The 19,248-nt window shown below is 42.8% G+C and overlaps 1 protein-coding gene across 3 annotated transcripts in view; it reads left to right on the top strand.

Annotated features, from left to right (window-relative positions):
• The window catches only part of akap1b (A kinase (PRKA) anchor protein 1b), a 130,882-nt gene that overhangs the window by 21,577 nt on the left and 90,057 nt on the right, over positions 1–19,248 (top strand). For all 3 annotated transcript variants that reach the window (XM_036133290.1, XM_036133289.1, XM_036133291.1), the window contains exons 4-7: positions 14,579–14,705; positions 14,863–14,981; positions 15,103–15,280; positions 15,473–15,623. In XM_036133290.1, coding sequence (XP_035989183.1) covers positions 14,579–14,705; positions 14,863–14,981; positions 15,103–15,280; positions 15,473–15,623 — 575 coding nt within the window. The remainder of the gene's footprint in view (positions 1–14,578; positions 14,706–14,862; positions 14,982–15,102; positions 15,281–15,472; positions 15,624–19,248) is intronic.

The following is a 19,248-nucleotide window of genomic DNA, read 5'->3' as shown; positions in this document are numbered from 1 at the left end:
TTTATTAAACTTTTTCCAGCAAAAACCGATAGCAAGTCTTCTTCCCCTATCCTTTACGAAATAAACACAGAAAAAATTACGTCTCTACCATTTACGGTTCCGGAGAAATCGTGCGTTGTTCGAGGCAAAGTTCTCCATTATAATCCAATGGGACTTATTGTGACCAAAGTGTCTGCACTTCGGCCGCTGCAGGTGTGTCAGTGAGTTTCCATGACGACGGAACTCTGAGGGCCAGAGCTAGACGCTCCATTGAGATACAATGGCAACTTTCATCCCTCACTGCAGTGGCTGTGATTAATGTAGAAATCTGAAATTTGCACAGTCACTTCCTCTTAACATTTTAAAATTTCCATGTGACTTTCAGCCATGTGTCAGTTTTCTGTGCCATTTTGGATCAAACCACTTATGTTTCCAATAATGCATGCCCATATATGGTGCTACAGTGTAGCACAGATGGAAAGTGCAGGCTTTGCATGCAAGAGGTCGTGGGATCGATTCCCGGTATGGAAAACTTGGAGTTTTGTATTATAATCCTCACAGTGTGAATATCAAAACATGTGTGCTGATCCCATGAAGTATTTTTTGTACCACCCGCCATTTTGAGTTACCATGGCAACGTTATAAATGACGTTTTTTCTCCCTATTTGAGGCACATCCCAGTACAGGATTTGGACCAAACTGACAGAGTACACTCACCCAGTGATACCATACACAACCATGTTAGCGGCTAACGGTTAGCATGTTGCTAACCGGAATTAGCTCTAGGAAGCCTGTACAAACTTCTGCTTGACAGATTTGGTGAATTTTAGGATTTTCTCCCTTTTTAGGCACTTCTCAGTACAGGATTTCAACCAAACTAACAGAGTAACATCATCCGGTGATACTGAACACAGCCATGCTAGCGGCTAACCGTTAGCATGTTGCTAACCGGAAATAGCTTTAGGAAGGTCCTACCAACAGCTGCTTAGCCAGAGTTCTTCAACCTTTACAGACAGAGAGGGCTGTAGCTGTCAGTGAGTCTCCATGACAACGCTGCTAGCAAGAGGCTCCTAGGAGGTCCATTGACTTAACATGGCACCTTTCAACAGCCGCTGCGAGGGCTGTGAAGACCGTAGGAACCTGAAATTCGCAGTGTTACTTCCTGTTGCTATTTCTGACGGTACGGTACGCACCAAGTGGCAGGCGCCTTGCTAAATTTCTTCAGAAATTTTTCTAGTTCTTTACTTATTCTTCCTTCACGATTAATGCGGCCCGAACCGTAGCGTGCACCCCCACAATTGAGGTATAAAAACGTGCGGCTCGGTCTCGAGATGTGTGCTACTACGTTTTTTGGGGTTTCGAGTTACCATGGCAACAAAATAAGCGAAAAACCACCCCCAAACAACCCCATAGGGATCAATGTTATCGGGTAGAAAGAAAGCCTAAAAAAAGTCTCAAAATGACCGTTTTCAAAGCAGTACTGTGTCGTCATGCTTTTACCTACGAACACCGTTTAACTTCCAGTTTGTAGATATATCTGTGACCTACTCAGAAGTGAAAACGGGATGTGGATATCTTTTATCGTCTCCTCACAGTTACTCCTCAAAGCTCATGTCCAAAAATTAGCGAAATCATCGTTTACAATGAAAGTCAATGACGGAATTCTCCAACCGCTAGAGTGGCCCACTCTAGCTTTTTTAAAGATTTCAAAACTCCAAACAACTTGACCTTACTCGCTCAATTTTCACTCTATGTAGACAAATTATACATCAAAACGTAGGTATTTTTGTCAGGATTCGGGAAATGTAACCCTCATTGGTGTGGCATTTATAGATTTTTCGCAAATCACCTCAGACCGACACAAACCCGAAACCTCCCCCATTCATTTCCTATGGAGCGGTTTTGAAAAATGACGTCTGAAAATCCAAAACATCACATGTTTTCGCATCGTCACTACTCCTAAACCGTTTTATTTACAGGCATGAGACTTTCACACATGAATGTCCCAACCCTTCTGGCACTCAAGAAAAATGAATTTTGTGGATAACTGTTACGGTTTTTCCACAGGAACAATTTGTTCGGGAGTAGCGAATGTGCAAAATCCTGAAATCGCTTTGGAGCTGCATTTTCCCACATCATCCACTTTTTTACATCGTCGCTGTGCCTACACCGATTTTTGTAAAAATATGAAAATGAGCTACATGGTCATCAAAAGCCTGCTGATACTCACAGTGAAAGAATTATTTTGATATCTCTTATACTTTTTTAGCCAGAGCGATTTGTTCGGGATCATTTTCAGAGGATTTCTGAAATTTCATAAAAATGTCCTTTAGATCATAATATTTTACGCCTTTATTAAACTTTTTCCAGCAAAAAACCGATAGCAAGTCTTCTTCCCCTATCCGTTACGAAATAAACACAGAAAAAATTACGTCTCTACCATTTACGGTTCCGGAGAAATCGTGCGTTGTTCGAGGCAAAGTTCTCCATTATAATCCAATGGGACTTATTGTGACCAAAGTGTCTGCACTTCGGCCGCTGCAGGTGTGTGAGTGAGTTTCCATGACGACGGAACTCTGAGGGCCAGAGCTAGACGCTCCATAGAGATACAATGGCAACTTTCATCGCTCACTGCAGTGGCTGTGATTAATGTAGAAATCTGAAATTCGCACAGTCACTTCCTCTTAACATTTTAAAATTTCCATGTGACTTTCAGCCATGTGTCAGTTTTCTGTGCCATTTTGGATCAAACCACTTATGTTTCCAATAATGCATGCCCATATATGGCGCTACAGTGTAGCACAGATGGAAAGTGCAGGCTTTGCATGCAAGAGGTCGTGGGATCGATTCCTGGTATGGAAAACTTGGAGTTTTGTATTATAATCCTCACAGTGTGAATATCAAAACATGTGTGCTGATCCCATGAAGTATTTTTTGTACCATCCGCCATTTTGAGTTACCATGGCAACGTTATAAATGACGTTTTTTCTCCCTATTTGAGGCACATCCCAGTACAGGATTTGGACCAAACTGACAGAGTACACTCACCCAGTGATACCATACACAACCATGTTAGCGGCTAACGGTTAGCATGTTGCTAACCGGAATTAGCTCTAGGAAGCCTGTACAAACTTCTGCTTGACAGATTTGGTGAATTTTAGGATTTTCTCCCTTTTTAGGCACTTCTCAGTACAGGATTTCAACCAAACTAACAGAGTAACATCACCCGGTGATACTGAACACAGCCATGCTAGCGGCTAACCGTTAGCATGTTGCTAAGCTGAAATAGCTTTAGGAAGGTCCTACCAACAGCTGCTTAGCCAGAGTTCTTCAACCTTTACAGACAGAGAGGGCTGTAGCTGTCAGTGAGTCTCCATGACAACGCTGCTAGCAAGAGGCTCCTAGGAGGTCCATTGACTTAACATGGCACCTTTCAACAGCCGCTGCGAGGGCTGTGAAGACCGTAGGAACCTGAAATTCGCAGTGTTACTTCCTGTTGCTATTTCTGACGGTACGGTACGCACCAAGTGGCAGGCGCCTTGCTAAATTTCTTCAGAAATTTTTCTAGTTAATATTAATATTCTTTATTTTTCTTCCTTCACGATTAATGCGGCCCAAAACATAGCGTGCACCCCCACAATATAGGCATCAAAACCTGTGGCTCGATCTCGAGATGTGTGCTACTACTTTTATTGGGATTTCGAGTTACCATGGCAACAAAATAAGCGAAAAACCACCCCAAAACAACCCCATAGGAATGAATGGAGTCGGGGAGAAAGAAAGCCTCAAAAAACCCTCAAAAGGACCATTTTCAAAGCTGTACTGTGTCGCCATGCTTTCACCTATGAACACCGTTTAACTTCCAGTTTGTAGATATATCTGTGACCTACTCAGAAGTGAAAACGGGATGTGGATATCTTTTATCGTCTCTTCACAGTTACTCCTCAAAGCTCATGTCCGAAAATCAGCGAAATCATCGTTTACAATGAAAGTCAATGACGGAATTCTCCAACCGCTAGAGTGGCCCACTCTAGCTTTTTTAAAGATTTCAAAACTCCGAACAACTTGACCTTTCTCGCTCAATTTTCACTCTACGTAGACAAATTATACATCAAAACGTAGGTATTTTTGTCAGGATTCGGGAAATGTAACCATCATTGGTGTGGCATTTATAGATTTTTCGCAAATCACCTCAGAGCGACACAAACCCGAAACCTCCCCCATTCATTTCCTATGGAGCGGTTTTGAAAAATGACGTCTAAAAATCCAAAACATCCCATGTTTTCGCATCGTCGCTACTCCTAAACCGTTTTATGTACAGACATGAGACTTTCACACATGAATGTCCCAACCCTTCTGGCACTCAAGAAAAATTAATTTTGTGGATAACTGTTACGGTTTTTCCACAGGAACAATTTGTTCGGGAGTAGCGAATGTGCAAAATCCTGAAATCGCTTTGGAGCTGCATTTTCCCACATCATCCACTTTTTTACATCGTCGCTGTGCCTACACCGATTTTTGTAAAAATATGAAAATGAGCTACATGGTCATCAAAAGCCTGCTGATACTCACATTGAAAGAATTATTTTGATATCTCTTATACTTTTTTAGCCAGAGCGATTTGTTCGGGATCATTTTCAGAGGATTTCTGAAATTTCATAAAAATGTCCTTTAGATCATAATTTTTTACGCCTTTATTAAACTTTTTCCAGCAAAAACCGATAGCAAGTCTTCTTCCCCTATCCTTTAGGAAATAAACACAGAAAAAATTACGTCTCTACCATTTACGGTTCCGGAGAAATCGTGCGTTGTTCGAGGCAAAGTTCTCCATTATAATCCAATGGGAATTATTGTGACCAAAGTGTCTGCACTTCGGCCGCTGCAGGTGTGTGAGTGAGTTTCCATGACGACGGAACTCTGAGGGCCAGAGCTAGACGCTCCATTGAGATACAATGGCAACTTTCATCGCTCACTGCAGTGGCTGTGATTAATGTAGAAATCTGAAATTCGCACAGTCACTTCCTCTTAACATTTTAAAATTTCCATGTGACTTTCAGCCATGTGTCAGTTTTCTGTGCCATTTTGGATCAAACCACTTATGTTTCCAATAATGCATGCCCATATATGGCGCCACAGTGTAGCACAGATGGAAAGTGGAGGCTTTGCATGCAAGAGGTCATGGGATCGATTCCCGGTATGGAAAACTTGGAGTTTTGTATTATAATCCTCACAGTGTGAATATCAAAACATGTGTGCTGATCCCATGAAGTATTTTTTGTACCACCCGCCATTTAGAGTTACCATGGCAACGTTATAAATGACGTTTTTTCTCCCTATTTGAGGCACATACCAGTACAGGATTTGGACCAAACTGACAGAGTACACTCACCCAGTGATACCATACACAACCATGTTAGCGGCTAACGGTTAGCATGTTGCTAACCGGAATTAGCACTAGGAAGCCTGTACAAACTTCTGCTTGACAGATTTGGTGAATTTTAGGATTTTCTCCCTTTTTAGGCACTTCTCAGTACAGGATTTCAACCAAACTAACAGAGTAACATCACCCGGTGATACTGAACACAGCCATGCTAGCGGCTAACCGTTAGCATGTTGCTAACCGGAAATAGCTTTAGGAAGGTCCTACCAACAGCTGCTTAGCCAGAGTTCTTCAACCTTTACAGACAGAGAGGGCTGTAGCTGTCAGTGAGTCTCCATGACAACGCTGCTAGCAAGAGGCTCCTAGGAGGTCCATTGACTTAACATGGCACCTTTCAACAGCCGCTGCGAGGGCTGTGAAGACCGTAGGAACCTGAAATTCGCAGTGTTACTTCCTGTTGCTATTTCTGACGGTACGGTACGCACCAAGTGGCAGGCGCCTTGCTAAATTTCTTCAGAAATTTTTCTAGTTATTCTTTATTTTTCTTACTTCACGATTAATACGGCCCAAAACGTAGCGTGCACCCCCACAATATAGGCATCAAAACCTGTGGCTCGATCTCGAGATGTGTGCTACTACTTTTATTGGGATTTCGAGTTACCATGGCAACAAAATTAGCGAAAAACCAACCCCCAAAAAACCCATGATAATCAATGGAGTCGGGTAGAAAGAAAGCCTCAAAAAAGCCTCAAAATGACCATTTTCAAAGCCTTACTGTGTCGCCATGCTTTCACCTACGAACACCATTTAACTTCCAGTTTGTAGATATATCTGTGACCTACTCAGAAGTGAAAACGGGATGTGGATATCTTTTATCGTCTCTTCACAGTTACTCCTCAAAGCTCATGTCCAAAAATCAGCAAAATCATCGTTTACAATGAAAGTCAATGACGGAATTCTCCAACCGCTAGAGTGGCCCACTCTAGCTTTTTTAAAGATTTCAAAACTCCGAACAACTTGACCTTACTCGCTCAATTTTCGCTCTACGCAGACAAATTATACATCAAAACGTAGGTATTTTTGTCAGGATTCGGGAAATATAACCCTCATTGGTGTGGCATTTATAGATTTTTCGCAAATCACCTCAGAGCAACACAAACCCGAAACCTCCCCCATTCATTTCCTATGGAGCGGTTTTGAAAAATGACGTCTGAAAATCCAAAACATCACATGTTTTCGCATCGTCGCTACTCCTAAACTGTTTTATGTACAGACATGAGACTTTCACACATGAATGTCCCAGCCCTTCTGGCACTCACAAAAAAGGAATTTTGTGGATAACTGTTACGGTTTTCCCGCAGGAACAATTTGTTCGGGAGTAGCGAATGTGCAAAATCCTAAAAACGCTTTGGAGCTGCATTTTCCCACATCAACCACTTTTTTACATCGCCGCTGTGTCTACACCGATTTTTGTACAAACATAAAAATGAGCTGTATGGTCCTCAAAAGCCTGTTGATACTCATGGTTAAAGAATTATTTTGATATCTCTTATACTTTTTGAGTTACAGCGATTTGTTCGGGACCCTTTTTAGAGGATTTCTGAAAATCCATATAAATGCCATTTAGATCATAATTTTTTACGCCTTTATTAAACTTTTTCTAGCAAAAAACGATAGCTTTTCTTCTTCCCCTATCCGTTAGGAAATAAACGCTGAAAAAATTACGTCTCTACCATTTATGGATCAGGAGATATGAAGCATTGTTCGGGGCAAAGTTCTCCATTATAATCCAATGGGACTTATTGTGAGCAAAGTCTCTGCACTTTTGTAGATGGCCGCTGCAGCTGTGTCAGTGAGTTTCCATGACGACGGAACTCTGAGGGCCAGAGTGAGACGCTCCATTGAGATACAATGGCAACTTTCATCGCTCACTGCAGTGGCTGTGATTAATGTAGAAATCTGAAATTCGCACAGTCACTTCCTCTTAACATTTTAAAATTTCCATGCGACTTTCAGCCATGTGTCAGTTTTCTGTGCCATTTTGGATCAAACCACTTATGTTTCCAATAATGCATGCCCATATATGGCGCTACAGTGTAGCACAGATGGAAAGTGCAGGCTTTGCATGCAAGAGGTCGTGGGATCGATTCCCGTTATGGAAGACTTGGAGTTTTGTATTATAATCCTCACAGTGTGAATATCAAAACATGTGTGCTGATCCCATGAAGTATTTTTTGTACCACCCGCCATTTTGAGTTACCATGGCAACGTTATAAATGATGGATTTTCTCCCTATTTGAGGCACATCCCAGTACAGGATCTGGACCAAACTGACAGAGTACAATCACCCGGTGATACTGAACACAACCATGCTAGCGGCTAACGGTTAGCATGCTGCTAACCGGAATTAGCTCTAGGAAGCCTGTACAAACTTCTGCTTGACAGATTTGGTGAATTTTAGGATTTTCTCCCTTTTTAGGCACTTCTCAGTACAGGATTTCAACCAAACTAACAGAGTAACATCACCCGCTGATACTGAACACAGCCATGCTAGCGGCTAACCGTTAGCATGTTGCTAACCGGAAATAGCTTTAGGAAGGTCCTACCAACAGCTGCTTAGCCAGAGTTCTTCTGCCTTTACAGACAGAGAGGGCTGTAGCTGTCAGTGAGTCTCCATGACAACGCTGCTAGCAAGAGGCTCCTAGGAGGTCCATTGACTTAACATGGCACCTTTCAACGGCCGCTGCGAGGGCTGTGAAGACCGTAGGAACCTGAAATTCGCAGTGTTACTTCCTGTTGCTATTTCTGACGGTACGGTACGCACCAAGTGGCAGGCGCCTTGCTAAATTTCTTCAGAAATTTTTCTAGTTCCTTTTTTTGTTTTGTTTTGTCTGCCACCTACTTAATTTAAGGGTCAGAACTAAATAATTCAAGGTTAAAGATTTAAATGTTTGTCGCCTAGTTCTACTGGCGTGCTGTTTGGCTTTCACAATTAAGTGAACTTCAGCCCAAAACTCGCATTTATAATTAAGCTGGTTATTGTACAAATGCTCTGTGGAGCTAATGTTACTCTCTGTTTACAGTAGCTGGTGCTGTTCTAATTGATTATACAAAGAGTGTAACTCCTGCATGCTAAGTTTATTGGGAGCCTTCCAAAGTTGGTTTGGGGCCGAGTATAGCCTATCGGAAGACCTACGAGGTGTTTAAGGGACTGCAGTTGGCTTTGACAAGAGAAGCAAGGATACATTTGGGGTGGGATTTAATAAGGGTGGTTGGGTTCAGGGTTGCTTTTTTCATTCATACAGCTGATTTGTGTTATTTCTACTATGTTTTTCTCACAAGCTTGAACATTATGGATAAGAAGCCATGTACGTGTGGGGCGCCGGGAGGGGCTGCTGGGCCGGGACAGGTATAAAATTGGATTATCATGGCTGATGCATGTAACAGCAGTGTAAGAAGGGAGGCCTCTGCAGTCCGCTTTACTAGTTGGAATGTAAAGGGCATAAGAGGACCAGTGAAACGGGCAAAAATATTCGCCCACCTGAAAAAATTAAAAACAGAAATAGCATTTCTACAGGAAACACATTTGGTCTCTGCAGACCATATAAAACTTAGGAAGCCTTGGGTGGGACAAGTTTACCATTCACAATTTAATACTAAAGCAAGAGGAACGGCGATATTAATTCATAAAAACATACAGTTTACTTTAAGCAAGTCCATATCAGATCCACAGGGCCGATATGTTATAGTAACTGGTTCCCTATACAATATTCCAGTTACACTTGCTTGCATATATGCTCCCAACTGGGATGACCCAACTTTTGAATCCAGGTTAATTGCGGCCCTACCTAACATGAACTCTCACCGTCTGATACTGGGTGGTGACATAAACTGTGTAATGGACCCGACCCTAGACCGATCCTGCTCTAGATTAACATCTCCATCAAAGATGGCTCAGGCTTTAGCAGCATTCATGAAGGAAGCTGGCTGCATAGACCCTTGGCGCTTTTTGTTTCCAGATAACAGGGAATTTTCTTTTTTTTCACATGTCCACCAGTCCTATTCAAGGATTGATTGTTTTTTTTATAGACAAAACTCTGCTACCTTTTGTCAAAAAAAGTGAGTATTCTGCTATTGTAGAGTCTGACCATTCACCAGTAATACTGGACTTAGCTTTCCCTCTTAACCAAGCTAAGCGCCCCAACTGGAGATTTGACTCAACATTGTTAGCAGATGACAGCTTTTGTGCATTGATGTCTACGGCCATAGATAATTTTTTGCTTGAAAACAAATCTGATTCCGTGTCAGCCTCCATCCTGTGGGAAACATTAAAAGTGGTAATTAGAGGTGAAATAATATCTTACACGGCAACACGTAACAAAATTAGAAAAGTTCAGCAGGAACAGCTTATTAGTTCTATACAGGAGCTGGACCTTAGGCATTCAATCTCCCCCTCCCCGAGTTATACAAAGAGAGACTTTGTTTACAAATGCAATACAATCTTATATCAACGCAGGACGTGGAGCGATCCTTGCTTAGATCCCGAGGCTTTATATATGAACATGGTGAGAGGGCGGGCCACCTCCTGGCCCACCAACTCAAAAGTCGGTCAGTGGCGCAGCTCATATCAAAGATCCAAAAGACCTCTGATGAGCAAACTATTGATCCAGCTGAAATAAATCAAGTCTTTGAGAAATTTTATTCTGATCTGTACTCATCACAATTTCCAGAGGATGATTCAGATATGAATAATTTTTTAGAAAGCTTGGAGATCCCCGCCATAGGTCCTGATATAAAGAGAGCTATAGATAAGCCCCTTACAATTAGTGAAGTTATCAATTCGATCTCAGCAATGCAGCGTGGCAAAGCCCCTGGACCAGATGGCTATCCAATCGAATTCTATAAAAAATTCTCATCCAAGTTAGCACCTATTTTACTTGAAATGTTTAATCCCTCACTGGATCAGGGAACCTTGCCACACACTCTTACAGAAGCTAACATTATACTCTTACTAAAACATGGTAAAAATCCGACAGAATGTGCTTCCTACAGGCCCATATCGCTCCTAAATGGAGACGTTAAAATCTTAGCCAAACTTCTGGCTATGAGACTGGACGCAGCCATGGCAGACATAATCTCCTCAGATCAGACGGGTTCATGAGAGGACGTCATTCTTTCTCTAATATACGCAGGCTTATTGGTGTTGTTCATTCTCCTGCACCGGGGGAGTCCCCTGAGGTTGTGGTCTCCCTCGATGCGGAGAAGGCATTTGATCGGGTCGAGTAGCCCTACCTATTTGCAGTATTGGCTAGGTTTGGGTTTGGGCCCAAATTTATATCATGGGTACAATTGTTGTATACATCACCTAAAGCAAGTATAATCACTAACAGAACAAGATCTAGGCCCTTTTCATTATCCAGGGGTTCCCGGCAGGGTTGCCCTCTCAGCCTGCTCCTCTTTGTTTTAGCTATTGAGCCACTATCTATTATGCTTAGGACCTCACAGAGCTTCAAGGGAATTTATAGGAAACAGGTGGAGCATCGGCTGTCTCTATACGCGGACGACTTGCTACTCTACATGTCGGACCCAGTATCATCCATCTCCATCATCGTGAGATTGCTAAACCGTTTTGGTAGATTTTCAGGATACAAGTTGAACTTTCTAAAGAGTGAATGTTTTCTAATTAATGACTCTGCAAGTCAAATTACAGAAACTGATTTGCCCTTCCCTCTCTCAAGAACAGGATTCAAATATTTGGGAATCAATGTGACTCGTTCTTTTTCTGATTTGTTTGGAAAAAATTTCTCCCCTTTGCTTAAGAATCTTAAATGCGACCTCCATAAGTGGAGTGTCCTAAATTTTTCTCTAGCTGGTAAAATAGCATGTATTAAAATGAATATCTTGCCAAGATTTATGTATCTCTTTCAGAGTATTCCAGTTTTTCTTCCAAAATCATTCTTCAGATTTATTGATAAACAGCTATCCTCGTTCATATGGAGTAATAAACAACCTAGAATTGGTAGGCGTTTCCTTCAGAGACACAAGGAAGAGGGGGGTATGGCTCTACCTAACCTGCTGTATTATTACTGGGCAGCAAACCTACAAAAAGTAGTCAGTTTGCTCCATCAACCAGATGTTGACTGGTGCCACTTAGAACTGAATGCATGTAAGCCATCATCTTTTCCTGCATTAGTTACCTCAAAGCTTCCTCTCTCTCCTAAGCAACATTCTTCATGCCCAGTTGTAATCTCCACCCTAAAAATATGGTCACGATTTAGACAACACTTTAAAATGACAAACTTCTCTATATACAGTCCCATTTGTGATAACCATGTTTTCCCGCCATCCCTATTAGATTCTGTCTTTGCCCCTTGGCAGAGAGCAGGCTTAAGAAAATTTAGCGATCTATATATAGATGGTATTTTTGCTACCTTTGATGCCATTTCCTCTAAATTTAACCTACAGCGTTCCTCCCTATTTCGATATCTCCAGATTTGTGATTTTGTTCGCAACATCAGTCCTTGTTTTCCCAATTTGCCCCCAAAGGGAGGAATAGACATAATTTTGCAAACTCCAACACAGTGTAGGGGTCTCATCTCCAAACTTTATAATAACATTTCATCACTCAATGCAGTAAAGATCAATGAGATCAGAGCACAATGGTCAGAAGAACTTGGAATACACATCTCTGATGAGACCTGGAATCACGCATTACGTAGAGTAAATGGGTCAACTTCATGCGCTCGACTTGGACTTATTCAGTTCAAGGTCCTTCATAGGATTCATTACAGTAGAGCTAGACTTTCAAGGATTTATTCTACAGTCAGTGAAACCTGTGCTCGTTGCAATATAGCTAAGGCAAATTTAACTCACGTGTTCTGGTCATGTAACAAACTGTGCAACTTCTGGTCCACAATTTTTCAGATCATAGCCGAAGCTTTCGAAATAGGTATCCAACCCAGTGCTGTATTGGCGATATTTGGAATTCCAGGGGAGGGTATATCACTAACACATGATTTTAAAAATGTACTGGCTTTTTCAACTCTTCTCACCCGAAGAAGAATACTATTAGCTTGGAAATCAGAACACCCACCCAAGGCTTCTCTTTGGTTGAAAGATCTTTCCCTGTTTCTTAAGTTAGAGAAGATTAAATTTTGTGTTAGAGGTTCGGTCCAAAAATTTTATAAAACTTGGGCCCCTCTATTATCTTATGTCGAGAGACTGGTTGCTCTCCCCCGAGACTGAAAGTCGAACGGGAGCTGGTTCTGTTGTGTGTGTGCCTGTGCCCCCGGCCTGGCGGCCTCGTGGTCCCTTGTGGTTTTGGCTGTGGACAATGATTGTCAACCTGTACAATTTTTAAGTATCCATGTCCTGTCTTGGTTTGTGTGCTCATGCCTGTGCAGATGCTTGTTTATATGCTGTCCACGTTTTTGAGTTCTACTTTATGCTTGTGGTTTTTCAGCTGTATAATTAATAAAAATAATCAAAAAAAAAGAAAAAAAAAAGATACGATATGATAGGCTTTATTGATCTCACATTGGAGAAATTTACTTCATAAGAGAAGGTGCAAAAGTAGGGAAAGGCGCATCAGTTATATACAGTGAATCTTCATATATACAGCGGATCAAATAAAAAGATAAAAATAAGAATAAAAATACAAAAAGAAATGGGAATGGGCAGATGTCTTATTTACAGTCGTGTTTTTATATATATATATATATATATATATATATATATATATATATATATATATATATATATATATATATATATATATATATATATATAGTTAGGGTAGCGCTCCTTTTTACAGACAGGATGTCTAAGTCTGTCACTAAAGGAGCTGCTCAGCTCCTCTACAGTCTGGTGCAGGGGGTGGAAGGTGTTGTGCATGATGGATGTGAGCTTGGACAACACCCTCCTCTCGGCCACTTCCTCTTCTGTGTCCAGAGTGCAGCCCAGGACAGAAGTGGCCTTCCTCACCAGCATATTCAGTCTCTTGCTGTCCCGCTCTGTGCTGCCATAAAAGGTCTTAAGCAGAGGCCTGCTCACTCCAAAGGACCTCAGCCTCCTCAGGAGGTGGAGGCGGCTCTGGCCCTTCTTGTATAGAGCGTCGGTGTTATGTATCCAGTCCAGCTTATTGTTGACGTGAACACCCAGGTAATTGAAACTCTCCACAGTTTCAATGTCCTGCCCCTGGATGTTCACAGAAGAGTGAGGTGGGGGTCTTCTCCTGAAGTCAATCACCATCTCCTTGGTTTTGCTGGAGTTTAAACACAGATGGTTCTCCTCACACCAGTCCACAAAGTTCATGGTGACCGACCGGTACTCCAGCTCGTTCCCTTCAGACACACAGCCCACGATGGCCGAGTCATCAGAGAACCTCTGAAGGTGGCAGCTGTCCGTGTTGTAAGTAAAGTCCGTGGTGTAGAGGGTGAAAAGAAATGGAAACAGAACGGTGCCCTGGGGGGCCCCGGTGCCATAGGTTGCCATAAGTTCCCTCTTAATTGATTCAATGTCGTCTGCTAGAACGGTTTTCAATTCCTCTTATTGCCACAGATATATCTTTTCTCAATGATGAAAGGATGTCAGCCTTAATTGACGTGGTGTCCATGGCCAATGTGTTCCCAGGTTCGGGCGTGGCCGAGGTGGGGCTACCTGAATTCTTACCCGAGGAGGTGTTGGGCCTTGTGGTGGACGTGCCGTCGTATTTATATTTTCAAAGATTTGACGCCATTGACTTTGCTAGAACTCACTTTGGGTCCTCCTTCAATGCCCTGGTTGAGTTTTTGTAGGGTTTAGAATATAGTTTATAGATTCAATGTCGTTTAATTATGAAATTATATCCTACTCTGCAAGAGCTCCGAGTTGCACGTCTTACGCTATCAGTTGCTCATTAGCGCCCGCCTACGCTTCTTATTTTGATTGCACATCTGGGATGAAAGCACGTGGTTCCCAAGGAACATAGTTTGAGTGCATTGGCTTTAATGTAGGCTGGAAAAGGTGTGGTCCTCAAGATATTTAAAAAATTGTGAGTTATCTAAATAGGTTTGGATTCGACTCCATAGAGGTCTAGTACCACACTGTTGTCTGTTAAAAATGCAGTGATCTTTTTAAAAATATATATAAATTTTACTTGGTATGTCTAAATAACTTATTTTTATTCACATAGTCTGAGATTTCCACAGCCTTCTTGACCATTTTGCTTTCTTGTGTCAGCATCTTGTAGGGCGACTGATTGGAAAGCAAGGGAGATATGTAAGTTTCCTGAAGCAGAATTCTGGTGCAAAAATCTACATCTCCACTTTGCCTTATACACAGGAGTTCCAAATTTGCCACATTGAAGGTGAGTGCAAAAAAAATCATACATGCATTTTTTAACAGCTTACTTACATAAAGTAAAATAGGAACATTAAAGTTTGCCATAACAAGTAAATATCATAAACTTGTTGTCATACAGCTTCTAATTAATTTAATGGTAATTGTGCTTAATCTGTCTCCAGGTTTGCAGCAGCAAGTTGATAAGGCTCTGTCTTTTATTGGCAAGAAATTCAAAGATCTGGACTTGACTAATTTATATGCACCTCCACTCACATTACCATCACTTCCCATAACTTCCTGGGTAAGGATGAGCTATTTCATTGTCAGTGTCACAACTCTAGTTTTTGGAATGAAAAAAGCCAAGAATGAGCATGGATGACCTAACATTTATTCCAGATTGATCCTTTGACCTTTCTCCTCAGCTCCTTCTGCCTAGTGGAGTGACAGTTGAAGTGATTGTGGTTAACATTGTGTCAGCTGGTCACATATTTGTTCAGCAGCACACCCATCCCACCTACCATGCTCTACGGAGTCTCGATCAGCAGATGTTCCTTTGCTATTCCCAGCCAGGTACCCCAGCACTGCCCTCACCTGCTGAAGGTAATTGTTGAGAAATCTCTCATCCAATAGCTGATTGTGACGGTTTACTCTTGCAACAAGTACATAAGTATCTGGTAAACTGAAAGTAAAGTTTTACCAGTCTCTTGAAAAAGGTAAAATAAAATGCTGGTGCCACATTTTATTTTGTAATTTTTTTTCATAGATAAAAATATTATTCATGTTCCCTTTCAGTTGGTGTGATCTGTGCAGCTCCAGCAGTGGATGGAGCATGGTGGAGAGCGCAGGTCATCACCTTCTATAAAGAAACTGAGGAGGTGGAGATTAGATATGTCGATTACGGGGGCTATGACAAAGTAAAGATTGATTCACTTCGGCAAATCAGGCAAGTGTCACAGGTCTTATTAGTATTGTTTTTATGTGGGAAATGTGGATGTGGTTAACATAATGCTGCCAATTTTATCGGGGGCTGCAAAGATTTTTCTTCCACTTAATTTTCTAATAATATCACAGAATACAGCCCTATATGCCGAGCCATCTTTTTTCTCTCCCTCTTATTTATGAGTGAAATCTATTTAATCTCTTTAAATCTAGATCTGCCAGACTTTTGAATAATTCTCTGTGTAACTATTCAGTTTTACTTTTATATTACATTTGGGATCTGTTTCTAATTCATTCATAGGGTCTGCTGTCAATCAAAGCAAATAATATTGTAGGACCTCTCAGAATGACCATAGAACTGTTGACTTGTTGAGAACATGCTATATTGACAGTTATAAAGTAATGTGGTTCACCATCCCAATCGGTCATATTGCAGATTTGATTTAATTTCTGCTTTAATAGAACCAATATCTTTTAGACCAAGCATGTCCAACTCCAGTCCTTTAGGTTTGATCTGCTGCATGATTTTGATCTATCCCTGTTCCGAACACATCTGATTCAAATGAACGATTTACCTTCTCAGTCTTTCATCAAGGTTTGCAGATGCCTACTAATTAAGCACGCATTAGGTTTAGGTGTGTTGAACCAGGACAACTAAAACATTAATTTTCATTGAAGAAAACTTTAAACTAGTCTTAATTTTAAAGAAATACTCTACATTGCTAATGTGGTAAATGACTATTCTAGCTGCAAATGTCTGGTCTTTGGTGCAACATCTACATAGGTATATAGAGGCCCATTTCCAGCAACTATCACTCCAGTGTTCTAATGGTACAATGTGTTTGCTCATTGGCTCAGAAGGCTGATTGATGATTAGAAACCCTTGTGCAATCATGTTCACACATCTGTAAACAGTTTAGCTCGTTACAGAAGCTACAAAACTGACCTTCCTTTGAGCAGATTGAGTTTCTGGAGCATCACATTTGTGGGGTCAATTAAACGCTCAAAATGGCCAGAAAAAGAGAACTTTCATCTGAAACTTGACAGTCTACTCTTGTTCTTAGAAATGAAGGCTATTCCATGCGAGAAATTGCTAAGAAATTGAAGATTTCCTACAACAGTGTGTACTACTCCCTTCAGAGGACAGCACTAACAGGCTTTAACCAGAGTAGAAAAAGAAGTGGGAGGCCGCGTTTCACAACTGAGCAAGAAGATAAGTACATTAGAGTCTCTAGTTTGAGAAACAGATGCCTCACAGGTCCCCAACTGGCATCTTCATTAAATAGTACCCGCAAAACACCACTGTCAACATCTACAGTGAAGAGGCGGCTGCAGGGTTCTTGGCTTCAGGGCAGGGTGGCAAAGAAAAAGCCATATCTGAGACTGGCCAATAAAAGAAAAAGATTAAGATGGGCGCAGACATTGGACAGAGGAAGACTGGAAAAAAGTGTTGTGGACGGATGAATCCAAGTTTGAGGTGTTTGGATCACAAAGAAGAACGCTTGTGAGACGCAGGACAAATGAAAAGATGCTGGAAGAATGCCTGACGCCGTCTGTTAAGCATGGTGGAGGTAATGTGATGGTCTGGGGTTGCTTTGGTGCTGGTGAGGTGGGAGATTTGTACAGGGTAAAAGGGATTCTGAATAAGGAAGGCTATCACTCCATTTTGCAACGCCATGCCATACCCAGTGGACAGCGCTTGATTGGAGCCAATTTCATCCTACAACAGGACAATGACCCTAAACACACCTCCAAATTGTGCAAGAACTATTTAGAGCAGAAGCAGGCAGCTGGTATTCTATCGGTAATGGAGTGGCCAGCGCAGTCACCAGATCTGAACCCCATTGATCTGTTGTGGGAGCAGCTTGACCGTATGGTACGCAAGAAGTGCCCATCCAACCAGTCCAACTTGTGGGAGCTGCTTCTAGAAGCGTGGGGTGCAATTTCCCTAGATTACCTCAACAAATTAACAGCTAGAATGCCAAAGGTCTGCAATGCTGTAATTGCTGCAAATGGAGGATTCTTTGACGAACGCAAAGTTTGATGTAAAAAAAATCTTATTTAAAATACAAATCATTATTTCTAACCTTGTCAATGTCTTGACTCTATTTTCTATTTATTTCACAACGTATTGTGGTGAATAAGTGTGACTTCATGAAACACACAAAATTGTTTGGGTGACCCCAAACTTTTGAACGGTAGTGTGTGTGTGTGTATATATATATATATATATATAGAGTAGTTGGAGCGCTGGAGTAGCAGCAGAACCAGCAGCACAGCAGAGAGATTCCTCCGGTGGGCAACCCAGTGGCAGAGCATTAAAGTCTGCAGCGGGCGTCGCGGAGGGCGACCTCAGCGGCAGAGCAGCAGAGTGTTTGGCGGGCGTCGCAGAAGGCGACCCCGACGGCGGAACACCATCTCAATCGGCCGGCGGAACCTTGAAGGCCGGCAGCAGGACTCTGGGGGCTTGATACCACAGGAGAACTCTGAAGGCTTGAGACCACTTGAGAATACCGGAGAACTCCGGTGGTCTGGGAGCACCGGAGAACTCCGGTGGTCTGGGAGCACCGGAGAACTCCGGTGGTCTGGGAGCACCGGAGAACTCCGGTGGTCTGGGAGCACTGGAGAACTCCGGTGGTCTGGGAGCACCGGAGAACTCCGGTGGCTTGAGATCCCTGGAGAATTCCTGTGGCTTGAGATCACTGGTGAAACTCCGGAGGCTTGAGGACACTGGACAGCGGCGAAACAGCAGGGCTTCCAGCGTCCGGGGAAGCAGCTGCGGAGCTCTCGGCCACCGGCGGAGCAGAGACGGGTCTTTCGACGGAGCAGAGACGGGTCTTTCGACGGAGCAGAGACGGTCTTTTGACGGCGCAGCATCTCAGTTGGGGAACAGATCGTCCCTGTCCCCATAGAAGAAGTCCCAAAGTCTGCACTCCTTAATATGTAGCGCGAGGAGGCGCGGCTCTCGGCGCAGGATCGCACTTGAGCGGCCAGCTGAGTGTCGTGAAGGCAGTGGAAAAGACTGCGTGTCGCTGGATGGTGTCTAGCCAGGCTCACTGGAGCAGCGCCAATGACGTTGGGCCAACTCACCAGGGAGATGGAGGTGATGTTGGTTTTAGCTAGCGGTGAGGCAGCAGTGGTGTCCAGCTGAGCTTCAGATGGAGCGGCGGAGGACTTCCTTCACCGACGAGCACGCTGTGTTTGCTGAAAGGCGCCGAGTGGTGAGGAAAAAGCTGCTGCTGGAGCTGCGGTGGGAGCAGCAGCAGCGGGAGTAGCACCAGGGGTGACGGCGGGAGCAGCTGGGGCAAACAGCCTGGTGAGAGGTGGTCTTTGTGGTGGCGGCCTGTGGAGTCTGCGTGGGCTGTCGCTTTTATCCCGTCGACCTCTTCTCCAAGCCAATGATTCCCAGATTGGGCAGGAGCTAAATCTTGTCCCTCCACAGATCCCACAAAGCCCCTGCCACACTCAGCCATAACCACGGTGGATCGAGGGTGGCACATTAGTCCAGCAGTCCTCTCAGCTCCTTGAACAAAGACTTTAGGCTCAGTGTGGGCGTCGTGTTCCTGCTAACCGGATTGTACTGTTCAGAACTGTTCTGATGAACCCGAATTCAGCCACACACTGAGCTT

This window comes from Fundulus heteroclitus, unplaced genomic scaffold, assembly GCF_011125445.2.
Source record: "Fundulus heteroclitus isolate FHET01 unplaced genomic scaffold, MU-UCD_Fhet_4.1 scaffold_60, whole genome shotgun sequence".
Taxonomy (NCBI): domain Eukaryota; kingdom Metazoa; phylum Chordata; class Actinopteri; order Cyprinodontiformes; family Fundulidae; genus Fundulus; species Fundulus heteroclitus.
This window is presented reverse-complemented; position numbering and strand designations above follow the sequence as displayed.